General features: G+C 43.7%; 1 protein-coding gene across 1 annotated transcript in view; it reads right to left on the bottom strand.

Annotated features, from left to right (window-relative positions):
- The window catches only part of cdc14ab (cell division cycle 14Ab), a 207,255-nt gene that overhangs the window by 105,202 nt on the left and 84,731 nt on the right, over positions 1-17,322 (bottom strand). The window contains exon 15 of the mRNA XM_056276949.1: positions 10,665-10,793. Within this exon, the coding sequence (XP_056132924.1) occupies positions 10,665-10,793 (129 nt within the window). The remainder of the gene's footprint in view (positions 1-10,664; positions 10,794-17,322) is intronic.

The raw sequence follows: 17,322 nt of genomic DNA, 5'->3' as shown, positions 1-17,322 counted from the left end.
GGCTTAGTCTCACTGAACAATGAGACCAGGGGCGTGTGATCATTTACTATAGTGAAGTTCCTGCCATAGATGCATTTGTGGAACCTCTTTATTCCAAATATCACAGCCAAACCTTCCTTGTCCAGCTGTGAATACTTCTACTCTGCAAGTGACAAGGTTCGAGATACAAAAGCAATTGTTTTTTCTGTTCCATCTTCCATTTTGTAGGACAGTACGGCTCCTGTGCCATATGGTGAGGCATCACTGGATAATATTAGAGCCTTATCTCCAGAGTAGTGCACTGAAACATCTGCTGACTTCAATAAGTCTTTGGACTTCCTGAAGGGTTTGTCTTGACAGTCACTCCATCTCTAGACTACATCCTTCTTCAACAGGTAATGCAAGGGGGCCAGCAATGTGGAGAGGTTGGGAAGGAAGCGATTGTAATAATTCAACAAGCCCAAGTAAGCCTTAAGTTCTGTCATATTAGTTGGGGCTGGAGCATCAACAACAGCTTTTACCTTGGCTTCCACAGTGTGCACTTCCTTAGCATCCACTTTATGTCCTTGGTACTAAACCTCATCAGCAAGCAATATGCATTTGCTTCTCTTTAGTCTGAGACCAGCATCTTCCAGCCTGGTCAACACCTCATCCAGGTTCCTGAGGTGCATCTCTCTAGTTGCCCTGGTAACTAAGATATCATCCAGATAAACAGCGACTTGGGGTATGCCCTGGAGAACCCTCTCTATGGTTCTCTGGAAGATTGCAGGGGCTGAGGATACCCCAAAGAGAATCCTGTTGTATATAAACATTCCTCTGTGTGTTCAAAGTAAGATACTTAGACTTTTCATCAATTTGTATTTGCTGATATGTATGACTCATGTCAAGTTTGGTGAACTGTTGGCCTCCAGCTAACACAGCCATCAAATCCTCGACTGGGTATGGGGTATAGTTTCAAGGAGGAGACTCTGCTTACAGTTAATTTATAATCTCCACATAGTCAACAGTCACCATCAGGTTTGATCAAGGGCTCGACAGGAGCTGCCCAGTCAGAGTATTTAACTGGAGCGATAATGCCCTCTGTTATCAACCTGTCAATCTCAGCCTCAACTTTAGGCCTCATAGCATAGGGAACGCATCTTGGTCTATAGAAGCGGGGAGTAGCATCAGCAGGGATATTAATGGTTGCTTTAAAACCTTTTAAGGTTCCCAGCTCCTTTTATATATTCCCTCATGCTTTGAGAGCACATGCTGCAGGGTCAGTGACTGTGGGTGGTTTGCAAAGTGCTTTATTTATTTTTCCTTTTTTTAGGACTTTTCCCCCTTTTTCTCCCCAATTGTATCCAGCCAATTACGCCACTCTTCCAAGCTGTCCCGGTCGCTGCTCCACCCCCTCTGCTGATCTGAGGAGGGCTGTAGACTACCACATGCCTCCTCCAATACATGCGGAGTTGCCAGCCGCTTCTTTTCACCTGACAGTGAGGAGTTTTGCCAGGGGGCTATAGCACATGAGAGGATCATGCTATTCCCCACAGTTCCCCCACCCCCCTTGAACAGGCGCCCCGCCCGACCAGAGGGGGCGCTAGTGCAGCGACCAGGACACAGACCTACATCCGGCTTCCCACCCTCAGACACGGCAAATTGTGTCTGTAGGGAGGCCTGACCAAGCCGGAGGTAACATGGGGATTCGAACCTACACTCCCCATGTTGGCAGGCAATGGAATAGATCGCTACACTACCCAGATGCCCTCAATGTGCTTTATTTCCGTCCAGTCTAGTTTAACATGCTTCAACCATCATTTTCCCAATAAGTTTGGACCTGAGCCTTTAACTGCTATGATCGGCAGTGTCTTTTCCTGCTGGTGGTATTTCACTTTCACATAAGTTTTACCCGGCACAGGTATTTTTCTCTATTGTATACAGTGCCTTGCCAATGTATTCAACCCCCTTGACACTCATCACTAAATTCTGGATTATAAAAGATACTCACACATCTGGTCCTGAACAATATTATTTTTATGAACCCATAAGCTCTAACTCAATGAGAGGGTCTAAGGACAGGACGTTGTGTTGCTGTTAAGCCCACTGAGGAACATTTGTAATTTGTGATATTGGGTTTAACTTGACTTGACTTGACTTGACTCTAACAGCATGTTCCCACAGCCAAAATAAGTTATATTTCGCTGACTTTTTGTAAATGAATTAATAAGTAAAATATAGTGCTTGCATAAGTATTCAACCCCTTGTGCTCTGAAAGCTCCAAGTTTACACAAATGACAAATTTTCCTAAAATAGACTCATCAGGTAAACACAATTGGACATAATTACTGTGCACCTGTAAGATATTAAAGTACCGGTCTGGTTTATGGGTATAAAAAGCACTCTGTATAAAGTTCATTAGCCAGGCATGAACTCCATCAGAACATGAAGACAAAGGAGCAGAATACTGAACTAAGAGACAAAGTGATTAAAATGCAGAAGGCGGGAAAGGGACACAAAACAATGTCCAAGTGTTAGGATGTCCCACAGAACACTGTTGGATCCATTGTCAGAAAGTGCAAGTTGTGTCACACCACCCAGATGCTTTGTAGGACAGGCCGTCCCTCAAAGCTAAGTGTCCCAGCAAGACGTGGGCTGGTGAGGAAAGCCACAGACGATCCTGCAGTCACTTTGGAGGAGCTCCAGAGGTCAGTGGCTGAAACTGGAGTAAATGTGCATGAGTCAACCATATCACGGCTCTCCATAAATCTGGCCTGTATGGGAGGGTGGCAAGAAAAAAGCCGTTGCTCAAAACTGTGCATATAAAACCATGCTTGCAGTTTGCTACCAAGCACAAGAGACACCCAGTTAGGATGTGGGTAAAGGTTTTGTGGTCAGATGAGGTGCTTTTTGGCCAAAACTCAAAGCGTTATGTGTGGCACAAACCTAACACTGCTCGTGCCCTAAAAAACACCCTCCCTACAGTGAAGCATGGCGGCGGCAGCATAATGCTATGGGGTTGCTTTTCAGCTGCAGGCACTGGGAACCTTGTTCACATTGAGGGAATAATGGATGAAGCTAAATACAGGGACATATGGAGGAAAACTTGTTGCAGTCTGCCATAAAACTGACACTTGAGAGAAGGTTCACCTTCCAGCAGAACAATGATCCTAAGCACAAGGCTAAAGCAACAATGGCATGGCTCAGCAACAAAAAGGTGAAGGTTTTGGAGAGGCCAAGTCAAAGTCCAGACCTCAACCCCATTGAAAATCTGTGGCACAGACTGAAAATCACAGTCCAGAGACGCTATCCCACCAACCTGCAAGACCTGTTCAAATTCTGCTAAGAAGAAAGGGCAAAAATTACTCCAGAAGAATGCGCAAAGCTTGTACATACTTACCCCAAGGGAATCATGGCTGCTACTGCAGCAAAAGGGTACTCTACACAGTATTGATATGTGGGGGTTGAATACTTATGCAAGTACTATATTTTAGTTTTTAATTTATTTACATAAAGTCAGTGAAACATAACTTATTTTGGCTGTGGGAACATGCTGGTAGAGCTTATAGGTTCACAACAATAATATTGTTCAGGACCAGATGTGTGTGTCTTTTATAATCCAGAAATTAGTGATGACTGTCGAGGGGGCTGAATACTTTTGCAAGGAAGGGACTGTATGTTCTCAAATCAAGGCTTTTTTTGTAATTTAGGAGCATTTTTGACTTTTTCTTTGCAAGTACTTTCATTTAGTATGGTGAAATAGCATCCAGTATCAATCACAAATGTCACTGGTTACCCATTTACACCCATGCACACTTTATAGGGTGACTCCCTCTCATCCTCATCTCCACCTGTATAACGAAAACGCTTGTTCCTCATCAGAGGGATCGCTTCCCTCGGCCACTCTATGAGAACGATAGTGTGCACTGCGCTCCAGTGTGAAACGTCTCTCGCAGGGTCTTCTGTCAGTCCTCTTTTCAGCGTTTGCCCTTTTTCTTATTGTGACATGATCTGGCTATGTGCCCAGTCATTCCACATGCATGACATTTTTCCTTTTTGAAACGACAGTCAGTGGGTGTATGCTTCCCCTTGACTTAATTTTGCCATGGTAACAGTCTTTATTACCATCACCAGCACTTGGACAGCTCTCTGTCTTCTGTCCATTGCTCTCTGTCCCACTGCTCTTCATTGCATTACATGACATAGCTCCTGTTTTTGTCTGTAAGTCCTGAACATTTTTGTTTGCTGACTTAATGGCTTGGGCTAGGGACAGGGCACTATTAGATGTGAGATTAGTCTCGGACAATAACCTTCTCTGGATTCCGTCATCATTTATTCCACATATCAGCCTGTGTCGTAACATCTGAGCCAATGTCTCTCCATAATTACAATCTTGTGCTAGTTTCCTTAATTCAGCAACAGATTCAGTGGGCTTTCTTATGTGGGAGTCAAACTTAAATCTCTGACTATTTCACTTGGTTTGGGGTTAAAGTGGCTTTTTAATAAAGTTACCAAGTGTGCAAATGTCTTATCTCCAAGCTTTGTTGTACTTAGGAGGTTTTTCATCAAACTGTAGGTTTGTGCACCCACCACACTGAGCATTATGGATTTCTTCTTACCTTCATCCTCAATGTCACTTGCAGTAAAGACATGTTCCATAATTTCACAGTATTCCTCCTATGCTTGCACTTTTGAATCAAATTGTGGCAGCATTCCAATTGTTGCCATCTCACCTGCACGTGTCTTCCCCCCTTCACCAAGTCTTTTGTCCTACTGGAGTCTCCAACAATCACTCAATCAGTGCACATTGGTTAGGTTGCTGATACGCTCCAGATTATCCTTGTCACCCATATAACAGTGTATCCAAAAAACTTTAATGAAGACTCAGGACTCCAGAAGCACCTTTATTTAGCTTTACTTGTCTTTGGCAGATTCAACAAACAAAAGAGAGAACAGGCACACTCATCTTCTTCTTCTTTATATAGACTACCTGGACAGGTAAAACACCTGGAGCCTAGAGCTCCCTCTAGGTAAGTAATACTATAAAGTTTCAAGATAGTACATCCCCAAACTGTCCAACCTGAGCTGTCCCTCTCATTCCTAATCCTGTCCTTCTTCGTCACTCCCAATGAAAATCTTGCATCTTCAACTCTGCCACCTCCAGTTCCACCTCCTGTCTTTTTGTCAGTGCCACTGTCTCCCTGCCATATAACACAGCTGGTCTCACTACCATCTTGTAAACCTTCCGTTTAACTGTTGCTGGTACCCTTCTGTCACAAATCACCCCTGACACTCTTTTCCACCCACGCCACCCTGCCTGCACTCTCTTCTTCACCTCTCTTCCACACTCCCCGTTACTTTGGACAGTTGACTCCAATTATTTAAACTCATATGCTTTCATCACCTCTACTCCTTGCATCCTCACCATTCTACTGTCCTCCCTCTCATTCACGCATAGGTATTCCATCTTGCTCCCGCTGACGTTCATTCCTCTTCTCTCCAGTGCATACCTCCACCTCTCCAGGCTCTCCTCAACCTGCTCCCTACTCTCACTACAGATCACAGTCATCCGAGAACATCATAGTCCACGGAGACTCCTGCCTGATCTTGCCCGTCAACATGTCAACCACCGTCGCAAACAAGAAAGGGCTCAGAGCCGATCCGTGATGTAATCCCATCTCCACCTTGAACCTATCTGTCATTCCAACCACACACCTCACCACTGTCACACTTCCGTCATACATATCCTGCACCACTCTTCTCTGCCACTCCCAACTTCCTCATACAATACCACACCTCCTCTCTTGGCACCCTGTCATATGTTTTCTCTAAATCCACAATGACACAGTATAACTCCTTCTGACCTTCTCTACTTCTCCATCAACATTCTCAAAGCAAACATCACATGTGTAGTGCTCTTTTGTGGCATGAAACCATACTGCTGCTCGCTCATCGTCACCTCTCCTCCTCTTAACCTAGCTTCTATTAATCTTTCCCATATCTTCATGCTGTGTCTGATCAACTTTATATATCTGTAGTTACTGCAACTCTGCAAATCACCCTTATCCTTGAAAATCAGTATCAGTATACTTCTCCACTCCTCAGGCATCTTCACACTCTCAAATATTTTGTTAAACAATCTAATAAAAAACTCCACTGCCATCTCTCCTAAACATCTCCATGCCTCCACAGGTATGTCATCTGGACCAACCAACTTTCCACTCTTCATCCTCTTCATAGCTGCCCTCACTTTATCCTTGCTAATCCACCATACTTCCTGATTCACTATCCCCACATCATCCAACCTTCTCTCTCATTTTCTTCAAGAAAGCTCCTCTCCCTTTTTCCTTTGCGCCTTGGAGAACCTTTGCTCTTTTGCAAAAAAAAAAAAGCAAAGGAGAGAAAGAGCTGTTTCTGATTTCCACTTCTATGAAATTCAACACTGTGAGATCGATAATGGCTGTTTATTCTCTTACTCTCTTCTCCTCTATATTCTGCTCTAGGCTCTTCATTTGTCCTACTGATTTTGCTATTTTCTGTGCTTAGTTCGCTAGATTCTCTAGCTTTCTTTCCAAAACGACTCTTGTGTTAGAGGGCAGCCTTTCATTCCTGGTCTGTTTACTAGCCTAGCTTAGCAGTTAGCTCTATTGCATTTGCAGTCAAAGCAGCCTCGTTAAGACAATGGTGTGTGGTGACTGTTCTGTAGTTACAGACAGGTTGTCTCTACTAGAGAGACGTGTCAGTGAATTAGAGCAGCTTCTTTCAGCTGGGATTATGTTAGACTGCAGACAGCCTTAACCCCGGACCTGACAGTAGACCTGCTATTGTTAGTACTAGCTCAGACTTGTAGCCGATGCTGTGGAGTTTGTCTCTTTTTGTCGGCGTGGGAAGGCTCGCAAGAGTAAGCCATCGGTCGTGTGGCCAGGTCTGCAGTCACCTCCTCTGACTGCAAACCGGTTTTTGCCCCTCACCAGCCCCACCAGCCCTGTTGGTAGTCCTACCAGCCAGCGTGCCTCTCCCGCTCCTGTCGACAGAGTAAAGCAATGCACGCTAGTGATAGCAGACTCCATTACCCGCAATATCAGATTAGCTTCGCCAGCCTCGGTTCCCTGTTTACCCGGAGCCAGAGTCTCCACCATAGAGGGCAATCTTAGGGTGCTGGCATCACGGAGGGACAGTTAGGGAACCCAGGCACACAGCACCACTACTTTCAGCAACATTGTTATTCATGTCGGCACCAATAATGCTAGGATGAAGCAATCAGAGATCACAAAAGCCAGCCTAGTCAGAATGCTTAAGTTTGCCAGAAAGATGTGTTGGCATCGATTAATTGTCTCTGGTCCCTTACCTGTGAGAGGTATGATGAGATGTACAGTAGACTCACCTCAACGAACCGCTGGCTGGTTCATTATTGTAATGAACAGGGATTCGGTTTTGTTGCTAACTGTCCTTTCTGGAGCCGCCCTTACCTGCTGAAAGCGGACGACATTCACCCTATTGGGGACAGCGCCGCTCTTTTCTCTAGCAATATAGATAACTGTCTACATTTAGTTTGACACTAGGGACTTATCATTCAGCAGGTTGCAGGTGATTAGAGAGCCTGCTATGTTTAAATCTAGAGTGGATGTGGAGTCAAGTAGTTTAATTAATATGTTTAGTTAGGAAATCTCTCATAGTATAGATTATCAGACTGGCAGTTTGGTCTATAACATTGAGACTGTCTCCCTACCCTGCTGTATTGCTCCCAAGCTCTCCTCTCCTAAATGTGTGAGTCACAATAATCTAATAATCATTCCTACCACTGGTGGTGGTGAAATGTGCAACGAAGTACCTAATAATCTACAGAACCAAACATCAAATGTTATCAAAAGTGTGACCACACATTGTTCAAAGTGTAGGTCTTAAAAATTGTCAACTAATAATACAAGGTGTCTAATTCCAGTTAATATCTCATCTATTGGTAGTTTTTAAGTTCTGCCTACTACTGATCACTTCCACAAAATTCTCTAATTTGGTTTAATAAATATCATATCACCATCTACTAAAGCCTTACTAATAAATTACCTGAGTCTTGAACAGTTTTGATATGATTGGGTTAAGTGAAACGTGGCTGAAAGCAAATGTTTTCCTTCCATTAAATGAAGCTTCCCCACCTGACTATTCTTATGCCCATGTAGCTTGGGCAAATAAGATGGGGCTGTCGCCTTAAAATTTTTTGGGATTCCCCCCCCCTTTTCTCCCCAATTGTATCTGGGCAATTACTCCACTCTTCTAAGCCATCCTGATCTCTGCGCCACCCTGATTTCCCCACTCTTCCAAGCCATCCTGATCTCTGCTCCACCCCCTCTGGTGATCTAGGGATGGCTGCAGACTACCACATGCCTCCTCTGATACATGTGGAGTCACCAGCCACTTCTTTTCACCTGACAGTGAGGAGTTTCACCAGGGAGACGTAGCGCGTGGGAGGATCACGCTATTGCCCCCAGTTACCCTTCCTACTCGAATAGGCGTCCCGACCAACCAGAGGAGGTGCTAATGCAGCGACCAGTCCAGGACACATACCCACATCCAGCTTCCAACCCGCAGACACGGCCAATTGTGTCTGTAGGGACACCCAACCAAACCGTAGGTAACACGGAGATTTGAACCGGAAATCCCAGTGTTGGTAGGCAACGGAATAGATTGCCATGCCACCTGGACACCCTGCCTTATCATTTAAGTCTTTTTAACTTAACTTCTACACTTGAATCTAAATTCCAGTCTTTTGATATTCTTATTCTAAGTCCATCTCCCTCAGCCACGAACAGACTCTGCTCAGTCCAGATTGTGATGATCTGTCGACCTCCTGACCCCTACCCACTGTTTCTTGAGGAATTTATCTCAGGCCTTGTTACTCACTCTGATGAGATTCTAATTCTTGGTGATTTCAATATTCATCTGAACAAGGTTGCTGATCCTCTAAGTAAAGCCTTTCTGGCACTAGTTGATACTTTTGGGTTCACTCAGTTTGTTCCAAGAGTCAACTCATTGCAGTGGTAACACCCTTGATTTGGTTTTATCTAAAGGGATAGCTGTTTCTGATCTGAACGTCTTGACAACCACATCTGCTGTGTCAGATCATTTTCTCATTAAATTTTAAGCATTATTGGCATGTCTAGTTAATGTCGGCACAGATGTAATTGTAACTCGCCACTTTGGTCCACATTCCTCTCCTTGACACCATACCTACCCATCACCTCCTCATCACCTCTGTTCCCTTCACCAACATGCCCATTGATGTCCACTCCAATCACCACTCTCTCCTCCTTGGGTATACTCTCCACCACTTCATTCAACTCACTCCAGAATACTTCTTTGTCTTCCATCTCACACCCAACTTGAGGGGCAAATATGCTGATAACATTCATCATCACACCTTCGATTTCCAGCTCCATCCTCGTCACTATGTCTGAAACTCTCTCCACCTCCAACACACTCTTGACATACTCTTCCATCAGAATTACCCGCATCTCATTTCTCTTCTCATCCACACCATGGTGGAAGTGTTTGAACCAACCTCTGATGCTACTGGCTTTACTCTCCTTCCACCTGGTCTCTTGCACACTCAGTATATCTACCTTTCTTCTTTCCATCATATCAGCCAGCTCTCTCCCTTTACCAGTCATAGTGCCAACATTCAAGTTTCCGACTCTCACCTCCACACTCCTACCCTTCCTTCTCCCCCGCTGCTTGCTTCTGGACATGCCTTCCCCTTCTCCTTCTCCTTTGCCCAACAGTAGCATAGTCTCAACCGGCACCCTGCTGGCCAACAGTACTGGTGGCGGTCGTTGGGTAACCCGGGCCTCAACTTACCTGGTGCAGAAATCTGATTTATTTATTTATTTGATTTGGCAAATATGTTGGATGCCCTCGCTGATGCAACCTTCCCCTTTTTTCTGGGCTTGGGACTGGCAGTAAGAATGCAGTGGCTTGTGCACCCTCAGTGGCTGGAGATGGACCTGTAACTGTCATTAAAATTTTCTGTAGAGCTTCTGTCGATTCAGACCAGACAGGATAGTCTTCGTTGCCCTCGCACATCGATGAACTTTGGGCAACCAAGACCCTGTCGCCAGTTTGTGGTTTGTCCCGCCTTGGACCACTGTCGGTAGGTACTCACCACTGCTGACTGGGAGCACGCCACAAGTCTTGCTGTTTCAGAGATGCTCTGACCCAGTCAACTGGCCATAAAAATTTGGCCCTTGTCAAACTTGCTCAGGTCTTTATTCCTGCCCATTTCTCCTGCATCCAACATGCTGACTACGAGAACTGATTGTTCGCACACCACCGAATCTACCCAGACCTTGACATGTGCCCTTGTTTGGAGACGATCAATGTTATTTGGTTCACCTGTGAGTGGTCATAATGTTTTGGCTCATCAGTGTATACTAGTAGCTATGTAATAGAACAGGTTGAGTACTATCTGTATAGTAGGATAGGATAATAACAGACAGACAACACTGCTGTCAGACAAATGAGACGGCCACAAAAAAAGAAGAGAAAAAAAGAGAAATGGTGAGATAGTAGTTCATCTGGACAGTAAAGAAGCAATAAGAACCAACCACGAGAAAAGGAGGAGAAGAGATAAGGCAGAAGGAGGTGGGCAGCAGCAGAAGGAGGACCGGAGGAGAGATAGAGGGTTACTGATGGGAGGTGGGAGTGATGCTTACTTCCTGAGGTTGGAGGCAGACGAGGATGGACTTCGGCTGATTCTTTTGACTGCAGCAGAAGCAGAGAATGCTGGGACTCTGGAGGACTTTAGGGGGGAGGCAGGACCCTGGGACACCCCCATTTTCATTCTACAGAAGAAAGAGGGAGGCAGAGAGAAGGTCATGAATGAAAAAAATGAGTAGAAGGAGTTAAACAGAGAAGGAAATCTGCAGTCCGAGCTTGGATCCTAAGGAAGGAATACTGTTCTGCTTTAAGTCTATGTAGCAGGAATGCACATTTTAAGTAATTTCCTTTACCAGTAGCCTTCAAGTTTGAATTTTGCACTTCGCATTTTCCTTTTCCCTAATACTTGCTTTATTCCGTAATGGCTGTCCTGTGCCTGATCCCCTGTTGCACCTTTGCAAAATATTCCTTTTAAGAGCAACTGCCCTTCATTAGCATCCCGCTGATACTGTCAGCGTTCCTGCATCTTTGGAGGGTCATATGAAACCTCAGTCAGGCCGGATAGAGGTTGATTATAAAATTTCATTTACTGAACTGGAATATGAGTGTGCAAATAAATTACTAAATAAATACTTTAACATATATAAATGTCAAACATTGTTTTGGGCATCTTGAGCGTCTGATGAGGGGAGCTGTGTTCATCTTTACATGCACACACATACACACACGTACACACGTGCACGTGTGCACACAACACACACACACACATACACACACACAAACTCTCCTGCCTGTGTCTCGATGAGGGTTAGATATGTGTGAGGCATCTCCATCCTTCTATAAAGGAAACATCAACCTTCATCCTCTAACACAAAACAGAATTAATTTAGCTTCTCTTTATTTAAGAGCCACTCTCTCTCTCGCCCTCTCTCTCTGTCTCTCTCCATCTTTCTCTCTCGTGCTCTCTCGCTGTCTCTCTCTCTCTCTCTCTCCATCTCTTATTACAGGGAAATGAAAGATATCCAGCAATTCAGTGTTATCTGGGCTTATAGAGATGTGTTGTGCTCAGTAAAAGACAACCAACTTGTTTTTTCTGGAGAATTGATGTGATTTACTTTTTATTTTTAAATATTCATTTATTTGCTTGTGGTTTGAATATGATTGTATTTAAAAAAAAATAAAAGTTACTTTAAAAAAAAAAAAATCTCCGTCTCTCTCTCTCTCTCTCCGTCTCTAATGTGTGATGAAGTGATGCTTTAAGGCTGGGTTATGCAAGGCAACTTCATTTGTAAAGCATGTTTTGGGAGCAGGGCAATTCAAAGTGCTTTAAATAAAAAATAAAAGGCATTAAGACAAATGTAAAGCAACATAAGGCAATAAAAAGACATTTAAAAACAAATACAAAGATGGCGTAAAAGGTAAAGTGCAGTGTAAGATGATAATCAAAAGCTTACAATTGTATTTAATAAAAGGCAGCGGCAAACAGTAAAGTCTTAAGCCTTGGTTTAAAAGAAGTGAGAATTGCAGCAGACCTGCAGCTTTCTGGGAGTTTGCTCCAGGTATGTGCTTTACTTTCACTCGCTTTGACTCCAGATATGTGGTGCATAAAAAGTGAATGCTGCCTCTCCATATTTAGTTTTGACTTTGGGGACAGAAAGCAGACCTGTCCCAGACAATCTGAGAGGTCTGGATGGTTCACAATGTAGAAGATCAGAAATGTATTATGGCCCTAAACGATTCAGCGCTTTATAAACCAAGAACAGAGTTTTAAAATAATTTTTTTTTTAAAAATCCCCCCCCCCTTTTCTCCCAAATTGTACTTGGCCAATTACCCCACTCTTCTGAGCAGTCCTGGTCGCTGTTCCACCCCCTCTGCCAATCCAGGGAGGGCTGCAGATTACCACATGTCTCCTCTGATACACATGGAGTCACCAGCCGCTTCTTTTTACCTGACAGTGAAGAGTTTCACCAGGGGGACATAGTGCATGGGAGGATCGAGCTATTCCCCCCAGTTCCCCCTCCCCCCCGAACAGGCGTCCAGACTGACTAGAGGAGGCGCAAGTACAGCAACCAGGATACCCACCCACATCCCGCTTCCCACCCATAGACACAGCCAACTGTGTCTGTAGGGACGCCCAACCTAGCCATAGGTAACACGGGGATTCGAACCGGCGATCCCTTTGTTGGTAGGCAACAGAATAGACCGCCACACCAGCTGGACGCCCTAAAATCAATTCTTTGACAGACAGGAAGCCAGTGTAAAGACCTCAGGATTGGAGTAATGTGATCCATGTGTTGGTCTCAGTAAGGTATTAGTATCCTTCAGGTGACAGTAGGCGGACTTTGTAATTATCTTAATGTGGCTATATAAATTCAGCTCTGAGTCCATAACTACACCAAGATTTCTGGCTTGGTTTGTTATTTTTAACATTACCAATTGTAGCTGAGTGCTAACTTTTAATCGTTCTTCATTGGCTCCAAAGACAATTACTTCCATTTTATCTTTTTTTAATTGAAGAAAATCCTGACACATCCAGTTGTTGATTTGTTCAATTACTCAGAGCTTGTATGAGATTATAGTCTCCTGGTGATATGGTTATGTAAATCTGTGTGTCATCTGCATAATTATGGTAACACAACAGAATCATGCTTACTGGCCAAGCAGGTTTGCACATACAAGGAATTTCATACCTCGTTTCATAGCTCTCTCAATGTACTTAACAAAGAATAACAACACAAAATGTTGTTGTTTTTCCTAATCTGAACTAGTGGGAGCATATAGACGTTAAGCAGAAGTGGCTCTAGAATAGAGCCTTGGGGAACATCACACATCATTTTTGTATACTCAGATTTTTAATTACCTATAGATAAAAAGTAGTCGCTGTCCTTTAAGTAGGATTCAAACCGTGCTGTGCCAGAAAGTCTCACCCAGTTTTCCAATCGGTCTACTAATATGTTGCAGGCGACCATGTCAAATGCAGCACTGAGATCCAATAATACCAAGACTGAGATTCTGCCACTGTCTGTGTTTAAGTGGATGTCATTAAAGACCTTAAAAAGAGCAGTGTCAGTGCTGTGGTGAGGTCGAAATTCTGTCTGGAAGACATCAAAACAGTTTAGTGTTAAGAAGTTGTTTAGCTGCTGGAAAACGTCTTTTTCAATGATTTTACTTAGAAACGGGAGGTTTGATGTGGGCATATAATGTTCATTAGTGAAGTATCTAAATTATACTCGTTTAAGAGTGGCCTGGTGACTGCAGTTTTCAGGGCCTGTGGGAAGAAACCCAAGAGAAGAGACATCTTCACAATTTGTAGAAGATCTGAAGCAATGCAATTAGAAACATTTTTGATAGAGCCTGTTGGCAGAATATCAAGGCAGCAGGAGGAGGATTTCAGACATTCTATATCCTCCAAGTTTTTATGCTTGATGGGATGAAATTGGTCATGCTATATGAATTGGTTTGAGGTGGACACAGGGACAACACATACCATGTACCCAGTACGGAGGCACTGAGTGCCTGGCTAATTTTCTATATTTTTTCATTGAAGAAGGAAGCAAATTCATTGCAGGCCCTGGTAGATGGAAATTCAGAGGCTCCTGCCACAGGAGGGTTTGTTAGCCTGTCGACAGTAGCAAACAATGGACACACATTATTATTGTTTTTAGCAATGATGTCAGAGAAGTATGGCCGCCTTGCATTTCTCAGTTCCAAATTATAAATGTGCAGTCACTCTTTATAGATCTCATAATGAACAGTAAAATTTGTTTTTTCCCACCTGCGTTCAGCTTTACAACACTGTTTTTCTATTCTGACCAGCGTGGTATATCTTCATGGAGATCTTTTCTTACCAGAGAACACCTTAACTTTAGTGAGTGCAATGGCATCAATAACATCTATAATTTCAGAATTGAAATTTCTACAAGCTCATTGACTGAGACCCAAGAAAGGGTGGGTTTGGAAGAAAAAGCCTGAATAAATATTTCACTGGTGCCATTTTGTGTTTATCTGTTTGAACATTTGTGTGCATCGAGATAGGACTCTCAAAGAAAACACAGAAATTATCAGAGAGAGCAAAATCCGTCACCACAACTTTGGAAATGTTCAGACCCTTGGAGATAATTAAGTCCAGAGTGTGACCCTTGGTGTGTGTGGGCTCCGTTATATGCTGAGTCAGTCCATCAGAAAAGTTTGCATTGTATTTTGGTGGACTATAGATGTTTAAAAATATAACTTGAGAAGAGCAATTCAACTGAAAAGCCACATATTTAAAAGAAGCATAATTTTTACAAGATATCTTCCTGCATTGAAGCGATTCATTAAACAAAATGGCAACTCCACCTTGTCTGTGAATGTTCTCATTCACCCAGGTCATGGTTATCCAAAGGAGTTGAATCAAGTGCAACTGGACTTGGTATATATCCGTGAAGACGTTTCGCCTCTCATCCAAGAAGCTTCCTCAGTTTCTGACTAGACCAAGCTAGCTTGGTCTAGTCAGAAAGGCACAAACTGAGGAAGCTTCTTGGATGAGAGGCGAAACGTCTTCACGGATATATACCAAGTCCAGTTGCACTTGATTCAACTCCTTTGGACTACTCCACCTCCTTTCTTATGCTGTCTGGTTTTGCTTACAAAACAGAAGTTGGCAGGGATTGACCCAATAAGAACAGTTGTGCCGTTATCTTGGTCTCACCAAGTTTCAGTTAAAAACATAAAATGGAGATTGTTCTTGATGTTAAAATCATTCATTAAAAATGTTTTTCCATCCAAAGACCTGATGTTTAGTAATGCTACATTTAGTGTGCTAAGAGTATCATCTGCCCAATTTTTTGAGACAGGCTGTGGATGCTGGTGTACAACAGGACGCAGATTAGATAAAGTAGCTGTGTGCTTTCAGTACGTTCTTCCTGAAGCTGGTCAAAACAGGAATTGCAGACCTTGGAGCTGCCCCTCATTTTCTGGGGGGGGGGGGGCTGTATCAGCAGCAGTGGGTCCATATCCAGTAAGTAAAGGGAGACATCAGCTGCTGAAATGGGAGGGGGGACCCAGTCGGTCCTAGTAGTCAGAATGCCCTGTAATGCTGACTGCAGCAAGCTAGCCCTTGGTCTTCTTGGATACGCAGGAACTTTTTGGTGCCCCATAGGAGCATCTCATTAATCCCTTGTATCTGCATCCGTAGCTTGTGTGAGATATCTCTGACAGGCGAGGTAAGGGCGGGGGAGGGCTGGGAATATCCATGGTGTTGTCCTGGCTAGAAAAGTTTGTTCTACTTTTCCCAAATTGTCATGACCCTTTCCAAATACCAGAAGTAAGGTGCTTGAGGCTGTAGGTTAGGTTGGCAGTAAGCATGTGAACCTCCACTCTTCAACCTCATCCATTCTGAAATGGTGTCGTTGCTCGCAGAACAGGTTGAAGTTGTCAATAAAGTTCCGTTTTTCAGCAATGCATGCGGAGGAAAGCCATGTATTTAATGCTAGCAAGTGGCTGAAATGTTAAATTCCTTTCCCTAAAATGGGGACTGTTTGTTCAATAACTACAATGAAGACAAATGTACTTTCCAAGACTTTACTGCAACTCTGCTCAACAGCAACAACCTTCACATTCGCTTTCACCAACCAAAAACCCGCCCACCTTCACACACATGCAGTGAATAACATAGCACTTAACAAACGCCCCTTTTTTCTTTAAATATAAACACAGTCCAAAAAATTAAACTTCTTTTTAACCCTTAACAGATAAGCTGTTTTTCTTTAACCTTTAATAACCAGGTTTGAAGCTGCTGCTTTAATGACTACAGTTTTATTTTACAAAAAAGTCTGTTGTCTAGTCTTTTTCACCTTTAAGTTCCCATACACCTTCGCTGAGAGCCCTCAGCAGAACGAATGCAGATGTCCCCTTCTTTGTTAAGCAGTCGGCAAGCTGCTCCTTGGTAGCTGACCACATGATCTGCTGGATAGTCCCAGAGTGGATGAGCCCCTTAACACTACTGATTTCAAGGCAGAGTCTCTTCTCTGTGACTGATTTGGTGGATCTTACAGCATCAAGAAGAGAGTGATTGTCTGTTACACATACAATGGGCAAATTGTTATGTGTGCAATCACCTGTGGTAAGCTCTGAGTAGAGGGTGGCTAAGAAAACCGCACTGTCAATGCCATCCGCAAGGGCCAAAGTATCTCCTGCTAAAGTGCTTCGGACAACTCTCCTGATCCTTTTTGACTGCCAGCTTAGAGGTGAGAATTTTCCATTCTCTCCCATCAGCATGATTAGGTGTCCACCTTGAGTTCCTCCATCTGGAAGGTTTCCTATAGAGGAATCACTGAACACCACCAGTTTCAGGGAGCTGTCTTTTCCCAAGTGCCGAAACCTTAATGTCACCTCTTCTGATTTCAGCTTCCTGATAAGTTTGTTTGCACAGTGCAGGGTCTGAACAGTAGCATGTTTTGTGCTAGATGCCAGGATGGATATGTCACACATTATGTCGGGTCTACTCGGCCTTGCCACCTACAATATTTGTCCAAACTTCGATTTTAGCATGTCAGTTTCAATGTCTGTTAAAGGAGCCTCTCTCTGTGTGGCTCTGGTGGGGTCCACAGGAATGGGTTGCAGATTCTTTATGTGCAGACTCTGTTGCACCTGTATCTCATCCTTCACAGAGTGAACCTCCATTCCAATGTAGCTGAAGCTGTTGTGTTCTTCACATCCAACTTGAAAAGCAG

This window comes from Lampris incognitus, chromosome 3 (genome assembly GCF_029633865.1).
Source record: "Lampris incognitus isolate fLamInc1 chromosome 3, fLamInc1.hap2, whole genome shotgun sequence".
Taxonomy (NCBI): domain Eukaryota; kingdom Metazoa; phylum Chordata; class Actinopteri; order Lampriformes; family Lampridae; genus Lampris; species Lampris incognitus.
The sequence above is the reverse complement of the archived record's forward strand: the minus strand, read 5'-3'. Positions and strand labels throughout refer to the sequence as shown.